This window comes from Danio aesculapii, chromosome 2 (genome assembly GCF_903798145.1).
Source record: "Danio aesculapii chromosome 2, fDanAes4.1, whole genome shotgun sequence".
Taxonomy (NCBI): domain Eukaryota; kingdom Metazoa; phylum Chordata; class Actinopteri; order Cypriniformes; family Danionidae; genus Danio; species Danio aesculapii.
This window is the reverse complement of record NC_079436.1, coordinates 23,968,714-23,994,153: the sequence shown is the minus strand read 5'-3', so window position 1 is coordinate 23,994,153 and position 25,440 is coordinate 23,968,714. Positions and strand designations below refer to the sequence as shown.

Here is a 25,440-nt window from a genome sequence, read left to right as displayed (position 1 = left end):
TCTGTGTTATGACTGAGTGATGCACTGAAATTGCAAATCACTATCACTTTGTGAAGGAAACAAGTATACCTACAAATCTATAATAACATCAAGTCATGTAGTTCTGTTCTTATTCATGATTCTGGCTGTTACCCACTTGATGTCAAAACAGTTGATATCTAACATTGGCATTAAAATACACAAAATATTAAAAAATATTCATTTTTTGACACCAATGTTAAATGCCAATTTGATATCTTTTTGACATCAAGCTAGTTTACATGCACTGTATGGGTACAAAATCAGTCTAATTTTTTAAATTAAATTACTGTTGCTGTCATTATTTTGGTGGACAAAATGGCATGCATGCCTGCATGGATGTCAAATGGACGTTAAGGTTTTGACTTAAAATTGATTAGTATTTTTGATGTGTTTTTTTAAATCAACCTTGATGTCAATTTGATGTCTTTTTGGCCTCAAAGTCCCCACTGTTGCTCATGTTTTGATTGAATAATCTGACAGGGAGTAGATCATCAGACATTGAAATAATGTCTACTTTGTGGGGGATTGCATCATAACTTCTTATTATATATACAAAAATAGGTCTTTTAATTGTCTAAATGTTGCTAATGTATGTCTTATATAAATAAAAAAAAAGGTGCTGGTGCGGCATGGTGGCTAAGTGGTTAGCACTGTCGCCTCACAGCAAAAAGCCTCACGGCTGGGTCAGTTGGCATTTCTCTGTGCAGTTTGCATGTTCTCCCCGTGTTGCCGTGGGTTTCCTCCTGGTGCTCCGGTTCCCTCACAGTCCAAAGACATGTGCTATAGATGAATAAACTAAATTGCCGTAGTGTATGTATGTGAACGTAAGCGTCTATGGTCGTTTCTCTGTACTGGATTGTAGCTGGATGGGAATTCGCTGTGTAAAACATATGCTGAATAAGTTGCTGTATAAGTTGTATAAGTTGGCGGTTCATGCCGCTGTGGCAACCCCTGATGAATAAAAGGGACTTAGCCGGAGAAAAAATGAAAGAATGAAAAGTAAATTTAGACCAAGCCAGCCAAATTATACATACAGAATTGCTGATTCACAACTTACTCAGAGTTACTGTCTTCATATCCATAAACCCCAGGTGAAACAGTTTGGATGTTTATGTGATATCATGGGTTCATCATAATAACTGAAAGGCATGAATCTGTTTAAAGGAGTAACAGTACCTTCATTTGCATCAACTGTCTGCAAAACCGCTTAGGTTCCTTACTTCACTGTGAACTAAAATCTTCAACAGGGGTGTTTCACATGTTAGTCACTGTCTTCAAGCCATTAATTGAAACAGTGGAACTCAGGGTTTTAACAGTCGACGTCCTCCAAATCCTCCTGCAATGATAATCTTTTCAATTACACCCCAAGTAGGGGAGAGTGAGGACAGTTGCAACACTTTTTTTTGTATTTCCTTTAGTTTTTTTTTGTGGAAACCCCAAATTTGAATATACTAAACCCACATCTATCAGACACCCACACACATTGCTGTAATATGTTTACATATGATAATATATGCAGAATTTAAACTTGAACAGACAATTTCAACATTCATTAAAATGTAATAATAACAAAAAAAAAAAAAAAAAACAGGTTCTAAATTCTAAACACCAGGTTGGATTTTTTTGAAAACAGACTAAATGTAAATTGTTTAAATAGTTAAATTTGTTGAATTGGCCATATAAATACAGACTAGCAGAACACGGAACAGCCATCTGTTCTGAGCAAAAATATTTTTACTGAAAATCTAGACTGATTTACTAGTTCATTAAACTTTCAAATGAATTAATCAAAAGAATCCATCTTTAAATTAAATGACATTGTCATTTATTATTAATTAATTAAAATGGTACACTGTTAATATGACAAACTTTTAAATAAATGTTGTGATAGGACTTTAGGGTTAGCCTAAACCTAAACCTAACCCAACTCTGTTAACAATGATTACACTTTCTATGCTAGGTAGATACAACAGATTTAACACTTAATATCTATACCTATTCGAAGATAAAAAAAAATCAGTGATTTAAATTATGAATAATGTATATGAATATGTATGAATATGAATATGTTGTTTGAATATTAATATGAATATGTAGTATGAATGTCATCACTCTAGCTCATTTCTGAATGGAGGGGAAAGTCTAGTTGCAACTGCCTCATGATGCAACCATCCCCACACTCCCCTACTGAAGAACAAAGACCAAAAGGAATCTGGGATTAGCCGAAAATAAAATACGATATAGAGATGAGGATACACCATATGATAAATAAAACTGCATTTACTGTATGCTGTCAAATTATTGTTATCGCAATCCAACAATCAGTCTGGATTTTCATAATATAGCATACAAATCTATATTTTGGATGTAATCACAGTTAATCATTACAGCATTAATTTTAAAACATTTAGCATTTTGTAATATTCTATTAAATAATTATATATTTTAAGTGAATATATAAACAAGCTTTATATTTAGGTTGTGGATCTTTCCTAATTTTATTAATTGTATATAATTTTATTTCAATTTTGAGCACAACGTCTGTGGTTTCTGCAAACAAATTCTAATTGTCTGGTTTTTATAATTGATTCATTTTGTGTGTAGTTTCTTCCCTATGGTATCAACATTGGGATGTGAAAATAAAGGATATACCCACCAAAATAAGGGATATCCCTTATACCCCCCCCCCCCCAAATAAAATCCCCAAATTATTAAATTTTTTTTCTTCTTGAGCTGTTTAATTGTAAATAAACAGTTAAACGGTCAGTAATATGTTTTATTATTATTATTATTTACAAAAGAAAAAATAAATAGTAAACGTTAGCAGCAATATAAAGTTATTATCAAGAAATAGAATCAAGTTATCAAATCTCATTAATCTTTTCTTCACTGTATAACTTACACATTCTGAATAAAGAGCAATGAATGAATTCTATTTATTTAGATTTTTCGTTTGATTACATTGAATAACAGAGGTGTCACTTTAAAAATGCACACATCTAACATTATAATGAAAGCAATCGATTGCTTTCATAACTTTTTTTTTGCTCATTTAGGACAAAATTAGTTGTGTTTTTTAAAAAACACCAACATCGCTATCTTTATGTTATTATTATTATTAATTATGTGTATGTCTGTTCCAACACGCACCCAAAACCCACTTTCTCTTCGCTTCAATGTGTGTGTAAAGAATCCGATTGGGAAACAGCGTCTATTATCATGGAGTGCATCAGCTGACAGTCACGCACCACTATTTGACTGTTTTGAGGATTGCATAGGAGGGGCGACGGCAGCTGTAATGAAAAGGTAAGAGAATCCCACCGTTTTTATATTTATTTCAAAGTGTTTTCATGCCTAAATAAAACGAAAGCACAGAACAGATTCACATTTAAGAGCAAGGGGCGGCCACTGGTGGTTCGGCGGTATGGGGTGTGTATAGGGAGGATCGGCTCTTAAATGTTTATTGCCACCCTTCAGAGAAAGACTGAAAATACAGGAGAAATACGGGAAAATACCTTTACGGGATGATAGCGGGATAGAACTGTAAAATATGGGGGAATCCTGGGATAAACGGGAGTGTTGACAGGTATGTTTAAAACACCTAACATCTAGACTGCGTCCCAAATGGCACAATGTACACTACGTATTAATGCACTTACACACTCAACAGCATTGTTTATGTGTCGTCCCAAATGGAAAACTAACGGTATTACAAAGAAATTTGAACAGTTTCCCAGATGAAGTTTGCCAAATTAATGAAATAAATGAACAAACTACCTAATACATTACCTGCTATGAGTATAACCGCATTCACCATCGGGGTGCAGTATAATCACTCTCGTTGGAGTCTTTAGCTTTCATAATCCAAGATAAATAATCTACATGGTGATCCCACATCAGCGCCCGATAGCTTCGCTCCTTCCTCTACTTGAGCAAAGCTGTGACCCTTGAGGGCGAGAAATGTCAGCCAGTCCAGATTACACCACAAACTTTCCCTCTTTACAATATTTCAGCCAATACTGCTAGAACTACATTGAATAATTAAATGTATTTCTATAAAAAAGCTTTCTTGCAGATGCATGAGTGTACTCCATGCAGGTGAGCGGGCTTGACAGAACTAATGTAGGACACACTCCTACTGTTCTCATGCACCAGACATTGTGTTAGAAACACTCATTTGCTTTACATGTTTGTTTCTATGTTTGTTTATATAACTACTATTACTATTACTACTACTACTATTTTCATTTATAGCACTTCATTTTTGCATCTCGTGTTTAAATACACTATGAACAGCAGCTACGCTAATTGTTTTCTTTATTCTCTATTTCTACCTGGGGATACTCACCCCAAGGCCCCTAAAGATTATGCATTGATGCGATCCAAGACCTGTGAAGAAATGATGCCAAGGTATCCATAATCCTGGACCAGGCCATATCCTGAGCTGATGCTGTGGCGGCCATGGAGGAGCGGAGAGCATGGGACTGATTCCTGAAAGACTCCAGTGATGGAGAAGTCTCCGCATTGATCCTGTGGGCCAGCCTGAACACCCGCTGGTGACCTACTCACACCTGCAGCTTCTCCACATTTAACGTCCAGTGTTCTCCAGCCTTCAGCACCTAGACTGCAGCTCGTACAAGACGTTTGGCCAGAGGAGAAATGGTTGTGCCCAACAGAGCCTGGTTTCTCTCAAGGTTTTTTCCTTCACTTTCGTCAATTGGTTAAGTTTTGTTCCATTGTCACCACTGGCTTGCTTGCTTTGAGACTTGTGGAGCTGGGCATTGATGGATTTGCTCTTCCGTGTTTGGACTTTCAGCAGTGAAAATTAAACCACACTGAATTGAACTTCAACTCTAAAAACTCAATTTACTAGAACTTTTATGTTAAGCTGCTTTGACACAATCTACATTGTAAAAGCGCTATAAACACGAATCACTAAAAAAGGCACCTGTTTTTGCTTGTTCTTTTTTCTTTATTTATTCATGATTAAATATCCACATCACTGGTTAACAATTAATCACAATGATCTCTTTCATACCAAAAAATACATCTTAAATTGGAGGGGAGACAGTAATTCCAATTTAGGACCGGCGTCTGTCGTCCACTGTTGTCAGCATGCGCTTTTGGTGTGGTCTATGGGAAGTAGACACACTGTGAGTCCCACCAGACACACTAGGGGGCTCTTTTGCTGCCTAATCGGAGTGCTCTATCTACTTTTAAACATGCCAATTAGCCTACCAGTTACAGTTAGTCTCATACAGACGTGCGGCATGGATATCCAAACAACAACATTCAAGGTCTATGTGTCAGGTGCAGTTTGTGGGAGGAATCGTTGTTCCTGTGGTTTTTGCTTGACTACTAATAACCTCTCAGCCCACTTTCTGCGTCCTGTCTCAGGCTACTCAAGTCATTACCAGAATGCTGTGCCTTATGCAGACAGAAGGACATCCTCAAGAGTCCTCTGAGCTTTTTTTCCTTCCGTCCACAGTCCAAAATCAATCACACTCCTCCTGTTATTGATTACATTGTATTTAGTAAGTGACCTGTGATGACAAAGAGAAAAGGTTAGACACATAATATATATTCTTCGCTTCTTGAATACATTACATTTTAAAAACATTCTTGTTTGCCAGCCCTTTTTTACTTCAAAAAAAGGCAGACTCACTTAAGAATAAAATACTGTCTGGAGAAATATTCATAGACGCAAAATCTTCGCTTTGCTTTTCTATACAACCCAATCAAGAAGTGTTTTTTTCTTCTTTCCCGGCAGGGTATAAAGTGTGAAACGTGTATTTACAAAACTGCTTAAAATGGACCGATGCGGGGGACGTGTGAATGTTCTAACTCTGTGAGTTTTCATTCATTATGGAAATGACAAAAAAAGAGCTGGCTGAAGGCATGAAAGGTTATGATCACTGTATCAAGAGTACAACACTGAGGTTTACTAGCACAGCCCCTGAACAGTACACGCTAATCACAAAAGGAACTACAGACAGAACCGTTTAGCCAAGCACAGCTGCTCTACACGAAACACACTGCTCACACTCGTACTGTATTTACAGACTGCTCTATGAGATACATTTCTGTGTAACTGGGGCTCTTTGTCAGGGGACAGAATTTTGGAAACGGCGCTCAACCAGTCATATCGCTCGCTTTGTAGTATAAAACATCCATCATAAAGTGCATTCTGAATGCGAATTATTTCATAGGATACTTGCATAATTTAATACCTCCTGGTTTGTTCAGTTTGATATGGGATTTTTGATGACATGACATTACCACCATCAATAATCTACCATGACGTCACAGTAATATACCAGGAAAATGTCAATATTTCACAACAAGAAGTGAATCAAACCCTGTATACAAACAGAAGCTTTTAACCAACAACAGCGAACTGTTTACTTTTTTTCTGCAGGCATTGTGCAGCTAAAGGTATATCTATAGTAATAATACTACCAATAAAGTGCCCACAAATTCACTGATAAACAGTGTCACTAGTTAACAGTTTCAAAAAGCAGCCCAACAATAGTAGGTTTGGAGAGATTAAAACTATGATATTCAACAACCTTGTGAATAATACATCACTTCGTAATGAAACCGAATAGCATATCCTACTATGTTTGATTAAAAACAGTAACTTCTAAAGAACAGTTTATCAAATGCCACTCAATAAATAACAGGGATACGGATTGTATTGCAATACTTATTTTGGATACATTTACTGTTCATGTGATGAGCCTTTGCACATGCTGGTTCATGTTTAGAGCTAAAGCCTTCCATTAATGGACCCTTTTCACAAGCCTGTTAAGAGGCATTTAACGATCATCATAATCTTAAATCCTTGAAAGTTTTTAATATTTTAAATAGATATGCATATATGCATTATGTAATTTTGACTCATTTGGTCTAGGCATGGGCCGGTATGAGATGTTGACGGTACGATAACCTTGGATAACAATATCATGGTTTGACGGTATTGTGATCACTGCTCTAAAATAAATAATTTTTAAATGTTTGGGTAAAAAACTAACTTTTTTCCCCCTTTGAACACAATTTATTTTATTTTGAGAAACATTTATAATATTTAGGAGCAGTAAACATGTCGGGCTAAATAATTAAAATGAATCATTGACTTCTGCTGTCGTCATAGTAAACACAGATTCCTTTACAATTTAAAACAGCATCTTTGGATATCTTTTCTGCTGGAGATACTGTTGTCCTAAAAACTATATATAAAATATATATAAATAAAAAATCTTACACATACCTTAGGAACGGTAAAGCATACAATTTTGGTGGTTTTAAAACCTTGACTTTTCCAATCCGCGATATAACTTGAAAACGATTTTCGTCCCATGCCTATTTAGGTCATTTGGTTACCAGGTGTACATTTGGAGTTTCCAAAGGGCTTTTTAGAAAGGACGCCTAGACGTCCTTTAAAATAAAAGCTTACAGAAGCTACATTTTTGAAGTGTCGAAATTGAAATTGGAATCAAAACATGGTCAGACATTCATCTTTATCTTTCATGCCATTATCCTGATAATCACATCCATTTTTCCTCTAATGAATTTCATTGAAACTAATTGCAATTCACTTTCACCTATATTTTACCATGTTTTACTCTGTTTCTATACTACTTTGAGTTATTTTGACCCTTGGGCACCAAACTAGTCAATGTCTAGTTTCAAACAAACCAGACTTGTGAACATAGACCACAGGGTTCAAGAGGTACAGACATTTTTATTTGGGTAAGTTTCTGGAAAATGCTCAAAAATGGGGTGCAGGTTAAAAGGTTTTTAAAAACCGAATGAACATATATATGCATTTATGAATGTATTGTATCATCTTTGCGTCAAATCACAAAGAAATGAATGACCACTTATGTGAGGTGATTCTAATGCAGCGTCTATAGGGCTGTAAGTAAATTTGATGTTATTCTCGCCTCTGGCTGCTTTTATCAGTCTCACACTATTTATTTCCTTTTTCTGAAAGTCTTGATAACACCATCGTGGAGTTTTTCCTTTATTATTTCAGGAAATAGAATTGTAAAATATTATTTGTTGTACTCTCCCATTCACTGCGCTCTAAGTTTACCCAACCATGACGCCTTCCGCTACTGAGAAACCCAGAAATGTGAAAAGGGTCCATTGACACCTGACATACAATACTCAATTCAAAATGAGGGATGTTCGAACCTTTGAGCACATAATCATGGGCTGTGTACGGAGTGTGAACGCATTTCCCTTCTAACTTTCGGACAACTTTCTTCATTCCTTTCCATCCTATCTGTTTAGTTTGCGTGCCACTGCCTTTTTCCCTCCTCCTGTATCATGCTGTATAATGTATGCAATGTGTTTTTGTGTCCTATTAGTTCACAAGATGCTGGAAAGTGGATGATGTAATCAGATGGTTAGACATCATAATGATACAGCTCATTGTTACAGTAATTCACGCAAACACGAAACAGCAAACTCATTGAAGATGTAAATATGCTATTGTTTGAACAGCCTATAGGTTTCAAATGATTAAGTGCTCATTTAAATACTGGCGGAAAAAGGACAGGGTTTATAATTCATGTGAGGTGGACAGGATCAGTGGAGCAAAGGGAGCAGATGAATGGATGGCGGCTGGTTCGTCCCTTTTTGACTGGGATTTAAGACAGCCCCACACACTAACAATACAGGGAGCATAACTGCCATAATATGATGTAATAAGCTACATCTCAAGTGAGTTCTGGGGTTCCCATTGGAGAACGTTTACTGCCAAACCGATGGGTGTAGCCTCTAAAATGTAGGTCTATTTTTGGGATTGTAGGAAGTCTAGAAATGAACTCTTGTGTTGTTGGGCTAGATATTGCGGTTTTAAGAGAGATGGCACTAAAAGCTATGTGGCTGGACAACCATATGGAGAATTCATCTCAAATCTAGACTCGTATCAACACCCTGCGTCGAACATGAGCGCTGAAAACTATGCTTTTCTAGAACATCATCTCCCAGAAAAGGAAATAAAACAAAACTGTGAACTTGAAGAGAAGCTAATGGGTTTTAAAGGGACAGGCTGTGTTGAAATAAGAGTCCTTCTCCTGCTATTGTACTGGTTTGCACCCATCTCATGGCCGAGTGAATGGGACAAGCTGGGTGGAGTGTGAGGACATGGCGGACCCCAGAGAAACACTGAGAGAGGTGCTGCGATGTGGGTGGGGGTGGCTGCCACTCAGGGGGGACCAGGAGATGATTTTAGCGCCGTGGTCCGTGCGAGCTCGTGCATTCTCGCGGAACTTCAGCTTGTAGGACTCAATCTGGCAGGAAAGAAATGATAAAGATTGGATTAATTAAAAAAGGTAACAAGCTGAATTTCACAGACAATGTTGCATTCTAAGAAACAAAGGCTCAAATGACAATTTGTACACAACACACTACAAAAAAAGCCCAATTATGGCTGACGGATTGGTCTGTCAGGCATCAGAGTCCTAAAATGTCTGTGCTTAGTTCTAGAATCTGCATGTTATTAATTCCTCATCAAATACTCCAATGAGGTTATTTATAAATATATATAATATATTTTGTATATTTATAATTATATTTTTATATATATCAATCATGCGGTTGTGCAAAACTGAGAAATGAAAATTGTAGAATCACCCCCATTTAAATGTGCCAAGCTTGCACTTACTTGTCCCGGGGATGCGCTTGTCGAGGCCCTGGGAGTCCCGGGGCCCTTCACCAAAAGAAGGTACAGGAGTTGGAGTGCTCTCTTTCAGCCCGTTCTCCTTTGCCCCATTGCCTACCTGCACAGGCAGAGAGTTGGCAGGGGGAGACGGACTTCCTTCAGATTTCTGCTGATTCTCCTCAGCCTGGAAACACAAAGCAAGAAGTCAAGAAATATGGGTGCCAGGGGCAAACATTTGTTTGTGTGTGTGTGTGTGTGTGTGTGTGGTGGGATTATATAAAACAAAATAAAATGCGATACAGTAACATTGTGTTCATCCTTAATTGCTATGTTAAAAGTTATCAAAACTGACATGAACTGACCTTCTATTCTTTTTATGTTAAACATATATGCAAGATGCAATATATTTTAATAGTTGTTTTTGTGTCAGTTGTTTTTAAAAGAAGCCTCTTATGCTGAACAAGGGTGCATGCTAACTATTAATAAAACTAAGGCTTCTCAATTGTATCCAGTTAAAATGAATCAGAAAAAGCTTCATCTCAAACAATACTACACATCTTTGGCATATCTGGATGCTTTTGTTTCAGCTGTCAGGTTGAGGTAGCTTTCTCACAAAACACTTTCGCCCACTAGAAACTGAAAACTATGAATATCATCAATACCACCCCAAAAAAAAAAAACTACTCAGCAGTGTTCATAAACAAGTGCAAAAAAAGAAAGAAAATGGGAGTGAAAATAAAATACAAAATACCTAAGCACATTCATATTCTGCAGGAACATTGAACATTATTTGTAAGGCTTGATTTTCAGGTAGCATATTTTATTTAATCTGTATGTTGTTACCTTACCCTGCTTTGTTAAAATGCTCAGTCAAACTTACCTTGCAGAAATTCACAAGAGCTTTTATAATAAAAGTGTTATGATCACCAGCGATCACTTCTTGGAAGATTGCTGGTGAGGTACAAACTCATACATGAACTACAAATCCCTGCATGCCGTTACGCACACACCACTCACTATTCTGCACTGATCACACATGCACAGCTGACTCTCGTTATTATTGATTATCAGGACTATACTGTATATACACCCTACACACATCGGTCTGCAAAAGTATTTGTTGTTTCTCGTCACGTATATTTCTGGTCACTGTGTTTTTGCCTTAGTCTAAGTTTGTAGTCTGTTTTGTTTGTACTTTTGGATCGATGCCTTGTTTATGACCTTATGACTGTTTGACTATGATTTTGTATTGCCCTGTTTGATTCCTGATTCTTCCTGTTTTTGTCCACTATTACCTGAATGAATACTTTCTTTAATAAATTGTTATTAAGCTGCACTTGGATCCTACATCTCTTGTCTTCGCCATGCCGAGACCCAAAGTGACAAAGAGTCCTTAAATGTGTTTGCTAGTAGATATCGCATGATGCACAGTATGTCATTTCTTTGGTATTAATAATTATTATAGATATTATAAAACATGCTCCAGGAAAAATGTAGTATCAATAATGAAAGAGTGTGCATTCCTAATATGCAATGTCCTCTTAATCTATTTTAGCACCTTTCCATTGTTGTCTCCTGGTTCAAGTCCTACATTGTCCATTGATCCCGCTTTGGCCTTGGCCTTGACGTTAACCTTATGGGATTCAATCTTCACATCACCACCACCTAAAAGAGATCAATCATCATTCGTTTTTACTGCGCATACTCACAGTGGGATTGAATTTGCAGTAAAAGGCAGCATTACAACTGATCCACCCCCTACCTGGCTTGTGCTTTATGTTGTCCTTGGATCCACATTTTGAGGTCACTTTGCTCAAGTCAACCTTTTTATTTAAAATCTGAACCTGTTGAATAAGAGCAAAGATTTTCTTATGAGAATATGTCATTAGAGAAAAGAACAGCTGAGAGACTGTTTATGTAGATAGTGGCTTTATAAGTCATGCATAATGAAAGAAGTTGAAGAGTCCATTAAAAATGTATTGATCTTCAGGACACAAATGCAGATATTTTGAATACAATCAAAATGCAACGATAGAGATTTCTGTTTCTCCACTGAAAGTCTGTTCTTCATCCAAAACTCGGACACTTCCAAACTTTGATAAAGGCATGACAAAACATCTATGTTTCCATGATCTATAATGAATATTAAAACAGTCAGCTGTTGTATTGAAAAGTCCATCTAGAATTCTGTGATTCTGCAATCACTGAAATAAATGCAAAAATCTAGCAAATTACACAAAATTTATTTAAAGGGCACCTATTTTACCCCCTTTTCAAGATTTAAGATAAGTCTTTTGTGTCTGCAGAATGTGTCTGTAAAGTTTCAGTTCAAAACACCCATCAGAGTATTTATTATACCTTTTCAGAATATTGAAATTTTCTGCTTTGAACACAAAAGCTGATTTAGTTGCCTGTGGCTTTAATGCTGGTTCTCCCCATCCACCATTCCCACGTGCCTGTCAGAGTGTGCCTCAACTTCCGCCTTGGCTGGGCCATATAAACAGCACAGTGTAGACATCAAGGCAGCAGATCTCACGTATTGTAACATTTGTAAGAAATACTACAATGAGAACTTTCCCAATGATTATTTGATGTTTTTGTTGTGGAGATACTTGAAGGCTTTTTGCAACGATGAGTCACACTCAATGTCGTTACAAAGTTTACACACGCACACACACAGAAGATGTACACATACCGTATTTTCCGCACTATAAAGCGCACCGGATGATAAGAGGCAGTCTCAATTACGGGGTCTATTTCTGTACTTATACATAAGGGGCACCGTATTATAAGGCGCACGCTAAAATACACTGTCTGCAAAAAAAAAAAGGTAAGGGAAGCAAAACAGTTAACATAGTTTAGTTGAACTTTATTGTACTATTTAACAATACACTCACATAATTTTTTTAATCAGTCTTCTCCCACAAATCCATCAAAGTCCTCATCTTCTGTGTCTGAATTGAACAGCTGGGCAGTTTCGTCATCAAACACGCCGGGTTCTCTCTCATCATTGTCTGAGTCAGTCTCATTGCCGGGTGGCTGTTCAGCAATGATGCCGGCTTTTGCGAAAGCTCGGACAACAGTTAAAGCAGACACCTTAGTCCAGGCATTTACAATCCATTCACATATGGTGGCGTAACTCGCCCGGCGCTGCCTACCAGTCTTAGTAAAAGTGTGTTTGCCGTCTGTCATCCATTGCTCCCACGCATAATTTGGAATTGTTTAGCAGCTGCTCTATTCCCATTTACAACCGCGTAACTGATAGCTTGTAGTTTGAATTGTGCCTCGTAAGCATGTCTCTTCATTGGTGCCATTTTCGGGGATCGTTAGACAAACATATGTAGTTTTGATTGGTTTATTGCTGCTGCGTACGGAGTGTACGTTTTACGTCTCTGTGTTGGCGAGAAATGCTCCGACAGCCAATCAAGCGGAGCGCTTTCCGAAATCACACAACAACATTTTTACAGATTTTTGAACTCTGTGCACACATAAAGCGCACCGGATTATTAGGCGCACGGCCGTTTTATAACAAAATTTAAGGCTTTTAGGTGCGCCTTATAGTGCGGAAAATACGGTACATGTTTATGTGTGTAACACACAGTATGTTTTTTTGCATTGCAAATGTGACAGGATACACGTTAATATCCACTGCTGTATGGATATCTGTTATGTTAATGTACAAAATAAACCTGATTTAACATCCACAAACCGGGATTGAAGCATCTTCTTTATTAATTGTACTGACATGCGGCTGTGGTAATAAAGACGATAAAACCGCTGTAATTCATTACAAACATGTTTTAAAAACGTTTTAAACTTATAAAACTCATTTTTGATCACATTTGATGATGATTGATGATCACAGAGAGCTGAACAGATCTTTTAATCCCAGTTGCTTTGCGCAGGTCCTGTCTTGTTGACATGAATATACGCGCTACTACGGAGACGTGCTAATATACGGCTGTCAATCAATTCGGTGGGCTGGGAAAACCGCACTCCTTTGTCACGTTGCAGTGAGCCTCAAAATGGAAGGGATTTGGATCTCATTTTAACTTCAGGAAATTAAAAAAAAAGAGACTTACTGTCTTTCTATTACTCCAATATGACTGTGAACACACTATACCTACACACAGTTCTGTCCAAACTTCAAAGCTTCAAAAAGATGATTTTCATCATAGGTGCCCTTTTAAAGGAGCAGGCCATTTTTTAATTGCCTTAGATTTCGGCCAGATTATGAGGACAACATATGCTCAAATGTTTGAACGTTTGTTCAAATTCCTTTTGTGCTATCTGCATTGTTTTTCAGTATATTAAATAACATCACATTTGCTTAAAAGTGCTCATAAAAATTGCCACAAAATCTGTCATTTTATTCCACAATCATCAGAAATCATCAGCGTCTGACTGAACACTGAGAAGACAAAAAACAGCCACTGCATTTGAGGAATAAAATAGGAATAAGTGGCAAAGGGATAAAATGGCAGTGAAATAACAGCCTAACCATAACAATAGGCAAAAATCATGAAACAATGTGATAAAAAACACTATGGGAAAAAAAAAACATTTTGATAAATAGGAAGTAAAGAAAAATCCCAGAAATTCCATGACTTTAATGACAAAATGACAAAAATAAAAATATAATATTCCCTGATGTTCAATGATTGAAATAGACCTTTTCAAATTTTATGATATCTCAGAAACTCTATGACCTGTGGGAGCCCTGGTTGTATGAATGAAAGTTTTATGGGTTTAGAACGACACAAGGAAATGACAGATTTTTATTTTATTTTATGGTGAACTCATTAAGTTATTATAAAATAGAGGTAAAAACAGCAATGTGCACTTACATTTCCTCCACCTGGAACATGCTTGATATTGTCCTTGGAGCCACATCGAGAGGTGATATGGCTGAAGTCCAGCTTTTTGTGGACGATCTGAACCTGAACACAGCACAGAGGACACATTGTTTTAAGTTCTTCTACTGTTACACATGCAAACAGACCGACACCGAAGCTATGAAAGCTATTAGTGTGTTCTAAAATATAAGTATAAGTATAAAAGTATAAGTATAAAAAGTAAAGAGTATCACGATGCCACTAAAAACACAAAATCATCATGTTCAATATACAGTGAACTGTATAAAATCAAACCACTCATTTATTAGTTATTTTCAATGACTTTATTCTCTTTATTTGTATATCACGTGTCCGCCCTCAGGTAGATTCAGATAAAAGCATTGTCTGTTGGGTGCATTTGTTTGTGTGACTCATATATATGTTTGGACAGAGTAACAGCAGGCCAGGAACACTTTGTCTGACTCAGTGTTTGTTTTTCACAGCCTAAAGCTCACTTTATTGCGTTAATCTCAGGTAATGCTTAAACACTTAAGGGTCTACAGTCTAACTCTGTTACATTTGACCTGCTGAATTGGACTACTCCAGGAAAAGCAAATGTATTTTTTTGTTAACTGCATAGCTCAAAGGTTATGCCCGAAAACAGATGAATTTGCTGAAAATAAAAACAAGACCACGATGATTCTTTGAGCAGAAACACAAGTAGATATAAAGTCTACTCAGTTATTAACATGCAAAGCTTGTCTGAAAACAAAAATGACATTTTGAAACAACAGGAGGCTGTAGGTCATCTTTGGAAATACATTTGTAATTAATTTTGTTTCAGTTTGAAACATCTTTTTAACAATAAAGTTTTTCACATTTTTTTAGAATAGCATAATTAACTCTATGCCCCTAGTTAATAAAATAAATATAATATGTATAATATAATGTGTATAAGTTTTTTGTTTAAAGATGTTAAGTCCCATTTTCCGGCTATATTATGTTTCCCAAAAATCACCGCAGTCTCCTGTGTAGAAAGCTGCAAGAAAGGTGAGCTGCACATTATATGTGCAGTGGAAAATTATTTGTTCCTTAAAACAATAATCCAAAGTAGGCTAAGAAATCAATTGCACTCTAAAGTCAATCCTATTGCTGAGTCTTTATAACAAGCACTTACACTTTTTTCGGATGTGGTTAGTGCAGAGCTTGAGAACAAACACACATTTAACTGGTAACAATTGTTAGCCAGACTTTATGAATAATCCACAAAATGTGGCACAAAGCTTACCGATGAATAACAGAAACAGAATGGTGTGGTGCTAAATTCACAAATGGCATAATTTCTATAAACTCATGGATATGTTTATGTACACAACATCTGTATTTATGTTTCCTTATCATTCAGAGAACCCATACTTTTACCCTAACTGCATTACACAAATGCTCAGTCTTTAAGTGTTCAGTGGTTCTGCGTACACTGGTAAAAATAATGTGGGTTGTGTAAGCAGGTTTGAAGAGGATCTGATGATCTTTGGAAAGACAGTCAGATCAAGAGCAAGAAATAGAGAGAGAGAGAGAGAGAGAGAGAGAGAGAGAGAGTGATAGTGAGGCAGTGAGTCAGGCAGATGTCATTGGGATGGACTCACTTTGCCCTGGCTGGTCTTTGGCAGAGCATCGGTCTTGCCCTGGGCTGCAGAGACCTGAGGAGACAAGCACCCCTTTAGTCAGTGCAGTGCAGGGAGGAAGAACAGAAAGCTCATGGTCGCAGGTCCCAGAGAGAGAGAAATAGGATGTGCCACAATGACTGGGTTATGTGCTAGTTCCAATCAGTTTGTGTGTCATGAATAGTACAGGGGAATCACACTTAAAGGAACACTCCACTTATTACATTTTACACGGTGCCTAGAGTTAAACAGTTGCGTTTTACCATTTTGAAATCTATTCAGCGGATCTCTAATTCAGGAGCACTTTTAGCTTAACATAAATCATTGAATTGGAATAGATCAGGGGTTCTGGATCCTTTTTCATTTTGAGGTTCACTTCTTTCTTATTTATATATATATATATTAAATATATATTAAAATAAGTCAGTTATTAGAAACGAGTATTTTAAACTATTATGTTAAGAAATGTGATGAATAAATCTTCTCTCTGTTAAAAAGAAATTGGGGAAAAAAATAAACAGGGGGGCTAATAAATCAGGGGGGCTAATAATTCTGACTTCAACTATATATATATATATATATATATATATATATATATATATATATATATATATATATATATATATATATATATATATATATATATATATATATATATATATATATATATATATATATATATATATATATATATATATACGCTATAATATATCCAGGACTGAGTTTAGACACCCCAGCTTATTAAGATGTCTATGAAAGGCTGTAGATTAAATTTTATGTGAATGTCTTTTATGCATGTTCCCCCATGTTCTCTTTAGATCTATGAATCTTGAAATGAATGGTTATACAATGTTTAGGATAATGCAGAGACATTGATTCTGTACATGTAATGTCAATGTGTCAAGCAAAGAAATGAGATTACTTAAAACTAGTCTCACATAGGCAGTTACACATAGTGACAGTTATATTAGACTATAAACTATCAAATGCTTTTTATGATGCTGTTATCACACCACTGTCATTAACTGTGTGCTTATTGAGAGGAAAGAGAACATACATTTACACATATTTACATATTCTTTTTTAATGTTTTTTTAATCAGTATTTAGAAGCAGAAAGCATAAGCAACTTGTTTCTACTTCTAACTAAAGAATGAAGAATAACTTTGCAGTGAGTTTATACAAAGCTATTCAGTCTGTTGTTAATCAGTTGCTGGCTGCAGTTCAGTAAATGGCCACTGGTGTTGCTAATGACAAGGGTTACTGAATTCTACAAACAGCCCCTATAAAGGGATAGTTCACCTAAAAAAAAGGAATGTAATGGTTTATTCACCTCTATAACTGTCTTTTGTTCTGCTGAACACAGTAGATTATATTTAGATGAATGCTGGTAAACATCATCACTGTTTATTATTTACATACATTGTATTAATTTCTTAAAAACAAAAAAACTTCTTGTGTTCAGTGGAGATATTATTTGTGTGATTCAAATGTCATGCATTAAAATTAAATATATATCACAAATTTGGAGCAACAATTATGTAAATGATGACTTTTCAACATTGAGTGAACTACCCTTTTAAATATTAATGAAAGATACAACCCAGAGAGCAAACATTATGCTAATAAAAGATATCATGAAAGACTTTAATTTTAATGATGCACTGAGACCTTTAGCAGGCAGTCACTGTTTGAATACAAATATATGGAACAATATGGAAATAGCCGAGTCAAACCTATTGTGTTTTTAAGATTTTCATAGATAAGAATCCAGTTTCAAGGTCATTTCATAGAGCTGGTGAACAAAAAGCTGATGGGGAGATGGCTATGGAAGACAGACAAATTTATTCTTATTTTATTATTCTTATTCTGTAAGAATTTGTCAGTGTACAAAATTAAACTGAAGGCCAGATTTTCTATTGACGCAGATGGATGTCAGTCACAGCACATTTATAGAAGCCGTGCACTTATGAGCTCAGTCAAAACTGACTAATGCTTAAAATTCAGGATTAATTAAATGAAAAAATGGCAATTTATATTAACCAGCAGTAATCTGAGACATACAGTACATAAAAAAGCAACATTAACAGTATTAGGCCCCGTTTACACTAATACGTTTTAGTTTTAAAACAAGTAAGTTTTGCTATGGTTATGCCTTTCATCCACACTCCTCCGTTTTGAAAACGCTAAAGAGGCCGTTTTCATTTTAAAACACTGTTGCTCCATGTCAGTGTGGACACAGTTTAGTTTTGCACCCTTTCCTTGTAAACAAACTCCCGAAGACACGTCAGGTAAATCTTCAAAGGGAACAATGTACTTTATAACCTCATTCACATCACCATGGCTACGTTGTTACATTGCTAAATATCAGTTTTAATAATCAATGTGTACAACAGTGTAGTTCAGTTTTCAGTTTTCAGAAATGCTAGATGAAACACCAGTGTGGACGTGGATCGTTTTCATTCTAAAACTCCATTTTAAAACTTAAACGTGTTAGTGTAAACGGGGCCATATTCATATTGCTGCACAATGGAGTGGGGAAACTATGGCACCATTTTGTATACAATAACAAAGAAACATGTTAACATTTTAGCATTTCCAGTTCCATCGCCTCAGAGTAAAATTTTTCTTAAATAAGATTTTGGTTAAAACATTTAAATAAAGTCTGTGGTATACTCAAATAAACTTGACAAGTTATTGTGAGTAAGATGATGGTGATGTAGAAGGCGAATGACCTGGGTGTAGTACGCTAATAGCTTAAGGTTAGCTTTAATGTGTTTGCACCTGTATTTAGGATTTAAAATTCCTGAAAGTTATATTATTTTGTGAAGATAATCTTAAAGGACAAAATGTGTAAGTATAATGATAATCAAAAAATCCTGTGGGAAAATCCTATGGGGATTTTATCAAGGGAACCAGTGTAATGCTAACAGTCAAGCTACACAGTGATACACCATAGTTTCTCGACTCTATTGGCAGCAACAGTACAAAACATGAGCTTATGATTGTGTGTTGCCAAATAATATATCAAACTGAATTTAAAATCATGAGGTTCAGTGTGATATCTAATGTAAGTTCAAATTATATAATTCCTTGCACACATGCATTTTCTCCAGTTTCTGCCCTGAATTGTCGACTCACCTTGCCTCCTCCAGGCTGGTACTTCATGTTATCAGTGGAACCTATCTTGGAGCGCACATTTTTCAGATCGGGTAGCGGTGCGTTGGTGGCCCGGATGTTTCGGGGGGCTCGAGGCACAGGAGGCTTTCTCTCTAGAGGAGTCTGCTTGGGCACAGGGGGTTTGGTGATGCGGGATGGGCGAGGGGTCCCGTTGGTGTCTGCTGTGCTGGTGGCAGAGGGTGGTGTGCGGGTTGTCCTTGGAGTTGCTTTAACTGCAAATACATAAAGAAAAAAGGTAAAGCGCATGTTAAAAACTGCAGCAGAAAGCATCAAAAATCCAGGAGGTTGAATACAGTATGCATGAGTGGAGAAAAATCATGTAGTCATTGACCTCATAAATGTTTTTTTCTTCCTAAGCCACCACAGAAGTGCCAGGCTCTCATCTGAGTGACAAGGTTTTGGGCTGTTGTGTACACAGAGATGAAGAGAGGAGTTGAAGGCTCTATCAGCATGATGGTTTGAGACAGGCCTCTGTGAGTAAGTCTATCCCTGACTATGTCAGCAGCTTCAGATCTGATGACTAACAAATGCACTAGTCAGTGTGTGTTAGTTCAGAACTGCTGCGTTTTCACGAAACAGTGGAGGTAAACTTCTCACCCCGCTCTTTAAGCCTCCATTAAAGCTGTATTCAGGAACAGCCACAGGCAAGTAAGCACCTTTATTTGCACATAAGCACCTCTGCTGACCACCGCAAAGAGGATCTCTGCTCACTTCACTCTCTTTAGTGTTTAATTCTGTGTATGTTTATTTGAGCAGGATACATTATTTTTCTACATTATTTAATTTTGTTTAATGGTGGTTCTTCATGTCTCTGCTAATTTAAGCATTTGTCTTACATGGTGTTTTTTGTTGTACACTGAAAAAGGAGCCATTCATTTAATTTAGTCTCATAGCCTTATTTGATTTAATGATTTATGTCACATCTAAAATGGATTAAGTACTGGGTCACACTTTATTTTGATGGTTCGTTTGTTGAATTTAAGTTACATTGCATCTACATGCCAACTAATTGTCATTTGATTATAAGTAGACTGTTAGGTTGGGGTAAGGGTTAGAGTTAGTGTAAGTTAACATGTACTTGCAAAGTTTCTCATAGTCAGTTAAATGTCTGTTGAAGGAGCAGTCTCAACAGATATTAAGCAGACAGTCTACTAATACAAACGGACAATCAAAATAAAGTGTTACCAAGTACTGTTGTGACATAATTTTGTGTAAAATCAGGGCAAAAACAGCCTGTTTGGAGTTCAATTAAGGAGTTCAAAGCATCTTTTGTTGTAAAAAGCTTCAAACCACCATTGCTCTTTGGTGATGATGGAATAGATATACTGGAATCGGCTCTGATACTCCACCTTATTTGACTTGGAAATAATTTTTTTTTTCTGTTCAGTCTATCGAGGTCAGACATCTGAGACTTAAAATAAACATTTAAAAGTCCCTGAATAACATAATTTGTAGTTTAAGCTATGTAAACTGCTGTCATTATCAGTTTTCTTGAAGTCATTATTGTCCGGTTAATCGATTTCAATTTTGAAGACAATTTTGCGTAGCTTGTCAGTGAACTATGACTCTTTATAGTAAATGCTGCTCCATCTGAAAGAAAGTGCTGGAGGATTACTAGAATGCTTTTGATTAATCTTCCAGCCCTAGCGAACAGTATACTATTGCTCAGGTATTTTAAATTATTTGTATCGCTTTGGACTAAAGGACTTTGCTGTGAGTAGGGCCTTTACTGGAGAGCTGCTGGTTCCATCTTTTTATTAGCTGTTATTGTAATGCTGTATGTAGTAAAAATCCACGTTATGATTTTTACCTTTTATGTGATTTTATTTACGATGTAAACCAAACCTCTACTGTATGCAAACAATTTATCTGGAGAAGAAATGTCTCTTATTCTCACCTGGTGTTGTCTTTGTAGTTGTCTTTTTTGCCTCTCCTGCTTGGCTTTCATTCTTTGTAGCTGTAAAACACAACAATGTGTAAAACTATGTAATTTTAATGTCATTACATATATATGCCTGACTTTAAATTCTGAGTGCTTAACCTTGGCTACTGCAGACTTTAGTCAAGGTAGTGACATTAATAATAATGAGAATGAAAATAAGACTTTACAGGACAGAAGTTTAACGTGTTTAAATGATTTTAATGTTGTTTAGCAAAATGCTTATTGTTTACAAAATCGTTCAGCAGTCGATAAACATCATTAAACCTTTTTAAAAATTATATATGGTCTAGGAACTTTACTAAGCTTTTCATCCATCTAAAAGAACTTCTGCCCTGACTTAATTATGTATAAGGGAACAACTCACCAGAAGAGCGTTGGGCAGAGGTGGTGGTTGGGGCGCTTGTGCCATTTTTAGAGTTGGTAGCAGAAGCAGCTTTAGCCTTTGGCACTGGAGGGCGACGCTGGCTTGCTGTACCAGTCTCAGACGACTGAAGACAACAAGACAGCAGAATGATAAATGACCAGGGATGATGAGTTGATGTCAAGCGGTTGATAATAGGAGAGGAAAACACAGTGCCTTGAAGTCTGTGTGAACCGGAGGTTGCTGAGATCGTTTATTGGGGATATCTAATTTAAAACTGAAACTGAATATTGAGTAGGGGATGGGGATTTATTTTTGCACAACATTTCCTTAAAGTAAACTAGTGGTGAGACTGCTGTGGTTAAGAATACTGTGGATAAAGCCGTCAAATTGACGTCAACAGAGAAGAACATCCATTCTCAATGAAGAAGCATTTGGTCAGACTTTGGTTAAAAATTACCAAAACTATTTTTTCCAGTTGATTAACTTGCATGAATTAATTGTTCACATAAAGAATAACATTAGCTATGTTTCCATCCAAAGATGCGAATTAAATTAATGCGCATAACTGGAATATCGCATATAAGACATGCAAATAAAGCAGCGTTTCCATCCAAGTAGTCAAAGAGAACAAAATCGTCAAAATCTTCCTGATTAACTGGCGCCAACAGTAAAAATGGAATTTGCTGTGGTGGGAGAAGCTGCGTGAATCTTTTCATTATTTAATAAATGACTTGCGCCTCAGAAGACAGTATGCTGTCAGAAGCGGAGCACAGACGCTATTGACAGTTCTGAAGGTAATTAATAATATAATAACACTAATACTGGCATTTTAGAAAGACCAAAACATTTAAAATGTTTTACAGTATGGTCAGCCTGCTGGATTGTCCATTCACACAAAGCGACAACATCCCACTCTCTCTCATGAAGCCAATACGGAAGTAACTTAAACTGCAATTCATCGACTCGCCTTTGGGGGCTGGCTTCAGAAACTCCAGATGTTCACTGACTGCAATGCTAAATTGGCCAGTTTTACAGTTGTTAAAAACATTTTTACAGCCTGGTACAAAAGATGGTTTTTGTGCATATAGCTAATATTACCCCTAATGACAACTGTGAGGGGGTGAATTTTTCATCTGAAAAATCATCCATTTCATTGTTATTAAGCTATATTAAATCTGCATAATTAAGGGTGTGGCCACTTGAGTGACAGCTAGGTCTTGCTGCTCGCTGTCTCATCACCTCAGCTGATTCTGGCTGATTAGTCAATGAACTTTGCATATACATCGCGTTTTTGTGTTGTTTTATGTGGCTTTACACAGTCAATTGCCTTTTAGAATTATTTCCTACAATCATCATATAATATGGCATGCTGTGTGCACACAAACCATTCAAGTGGCCTCCATTTTCCAGGTGAGTGAAATTATCTACTTATACCATATCTATAAATGTGTCTGTAGCTCCACTGATGCTCTGCCTCTTTGTTCTTTTTTAGTAACCCCCGGTTGGTGCGATGTCACGCAAACAAAAAAATGCGACAGTTGGCCAAGCCTGCTTGTAGCTTCATTTGCGCTCTTCAGAAACCTATGGGTGACGTCAAGGATACTTTGTCCATATCTTTTACAGTCTATGATTCACACCCATTTTTTGGCATCACATGATCTTTTATAACAAAATCACATCACTAATGCACATACTGGAATTTGTTCGGTAAAAGTGTTTCCATCATGGTTTATGCGCATATTTTATTATCGAATAAAACGTTTTTCCAACTCAGTTATGTGCATGTGTTTTTTATGGCCATTTTCAAAATTTATGCACATCTTGGCGTTTCCATCAACTGATTTTTTATGCGCATATCCAAAATGAGCATAAAAATAGGTGGATGGAAATATAGCTAATGTGAGCTACAAAAATTAAAGAGTGTACATTTTAATTTCACACAGACTTTAAGGGTGGCTGGATGCTTGATGATGATTGTTCAGTTAAAGAGGAGACTGACTACTTGAAAAGAGTAGTCACATGAAGTCACAGAATTTTGGTATAGTAGATATTAGTGTGGGTATACTTTGAATTTTTAACATCAACAAGTCAATTAATTCATATTTATAATTTCATAAACTCAAATTTTCCCCAACTGAAAAATCACCTAAAGAGTTAACAAGCATTGAAGACACTGACACCAGATAAAAGGTGAGAGAGAATTACAGAACATCATATTTCACAAGCTCCATGCATGAAAGTTGAAGAAAAGGCAGATCCTAATCACAATAGAGAGGCATATAATTAGTCCCAACAAATAATCTGTCCTTGAGAGAGTGTAAAAGAAACTGAACTCATATTTTATCCACTGGCCTAAAACATGCCTCTCTCTTGGGATTTTGCTGGTAATAGGAATTGTTGAGTTAACAACGACATAAACGGCAAGTCATGGGCAGATTGTAAGGGGAAGAGATGAGCATTGGAGAAAGCCACAAATGGTCTCTCCATTGACTGTAGACTGGGTGCCAAACCACAGATGAGGGAAATGGCATTAACTTACCTTTGCCTTATTCTCAACAGTAGACGAGGGGGTTTTCTTGCTGCCAGCAGTGGGGGTAGTTGCCTTGGGAATAGGGCTTTTTTTATTGGCAGAGTTGGTGGTGGGAGAGGTGCGTTTGGTGGCACCTGCACTGTCGCCAGTGGACAGAGAGTTTGGTCTCGCTGAGCTTTGTTTGGTTGACCCAGCTGAAGGCTATAAGTATGTTTTTTGCAAAAAGCACAAAAGAAAAACTAGATGCAAACATGGGAGCGTGATAAAATCAAGGTAGCAGCAATGAGTGTACAAACTTTTCATAAATCACACAATCGTGATTTTGGGCAACTGATCTTTAATAAACATTTATTAAAGATGAGAAAACCCTTATCTTCTCAAATATGGCAAAGCACATTAGATGAATGAAATATAGATCTGTTTTTCACACTTACCTTAGTCTTACTATCCGGACTGGTCACCTCCTTGCTTCCGTTAGCTGTTGGAGACTTTGCAGGTGTTTTTGCAGCCGTCACATTCTTTTCAGCTTTGACTGTCTTGTCCACTTTTTCCCCACCATTTTTCTTCTCTTCTTTCTCCTTGTTCGTCTTCTCAGGTTTGTCCGCTTTCTCAGCTTTATTATCTTGCTTCTCCTCTTTCTCAACCTTCTTCTCATCTTTAATGATCTGCTCACTCTTCTGAGTCTTCTCCATGCTGTCTGCTTTCTTTGAGATGTCTTCTTTCTTGTCTAAGTGGTCGATCTTCTCCATCTTCTCAGGCTTGTCTTGCTTTTCAATAATGTTGAAGTTTTCCATCTTTGGAGCAGGTTCCACCTTCTCCATTTTGTCCCTGGCTGTCTTATCTTCTTTCACTTTGAAAACAAGACAAATGTTCATATTTAGTGAAGCAACCCAGCAAGCATAGTCGTCAAGGCTAAATTTGGGCTGTCTAAATTCTAATAGACGTCTAAGAATAGGCCAAAACTAGACTAGTCGTCAAATAAACAGGAATGAATGACTACATATATAAAGTCTGTCTAATCTGACGACTAGTCTAGTTTTAGCTATTCTTAGATGTCTATTAGATTTTCACTGACAGCCCAAGTTTAGCCCAAGCTATCTAAGTTTAGAAGTCTATTAGACGTCTATTAAACACAAAATTGTTTGCTGGGAAGTGTATGTGATTGTGGATGTTTGTTCACTTCACACCGAGCTTTTGGTTGTAGATTGCTTGGATATCCAAGTTGTTTTTGG

General features: G+C 36.7%; 1 protein-coding gene across 4 annotated transcripts in view; it reads right to left on the bottom strand.

The window, feature by feature from the left end:
- Nucleotides 1-4,972: 4,972 nt before the first annotated feature.
- Nucleotides 4,973-25,440, bottom strand: part of map4l (microtubule associated protein 4 like) — a 74,402-nt gene continuing 53,934 nt past the window's right edge. For 3 of the 4 annotated variants that reach the window (XM_056475498.1, XM_056475506.1, XM_056475523.1), the window contains 11 exons: nucleotides 24,643-25,058; nucleotides 24,218-24,409; nucleotides 21,679-21,802; nucleotides 21,270-21,329; nucleotides 19,334-19,584; nucleotides 16,176-16,229; nucleotides 14,542-14,634; nucleotides 11,457-11,538; nucleotides 11,253-11,359; nucleotides 9,698-9,878; nucleotides 4,973-9,323 (listed from right to left, as the gene is read on the bottom strand). In XM_056475498.1, coding sequence (XP_056331473.1) covers nucleotides 9,319-9,323; nucleotides 9,698-9,878; nucleotides 11,253-11,359; nucleotides 11,457-11,538; nucleotides 14,542-14,634; nucleotides 16,176-16,229; nucleotides 19,334-19,584; nucleotides 21,270-21,329; nucleotides 21,679-21,802; nucleotides 24,218-24,409; nucleotides 24,643-25,058 — 1,565 coding nt within the window. In that variant the 3' untranslated portion in view covers nucleotides 4,973-9,318. The remainder of the gene's footprint in view (nucleotides 9,324-9,697; nucleotides 9,879-11,252; nucleotides 11,360-11,456; nucleotides 11,539-14,541; nucleotides 14,635-16,175; nucleotides 16,230-19,333; nucleotides 19,585-21,269; nucleotides 21,330-21,678; nucleotides 21,803-24,217; nucleotides 24,410-24,642; nucleotides 25,059-25,440) is intronic. The other variant, XM_056475515.1, reaches the window with a different exon arrangement.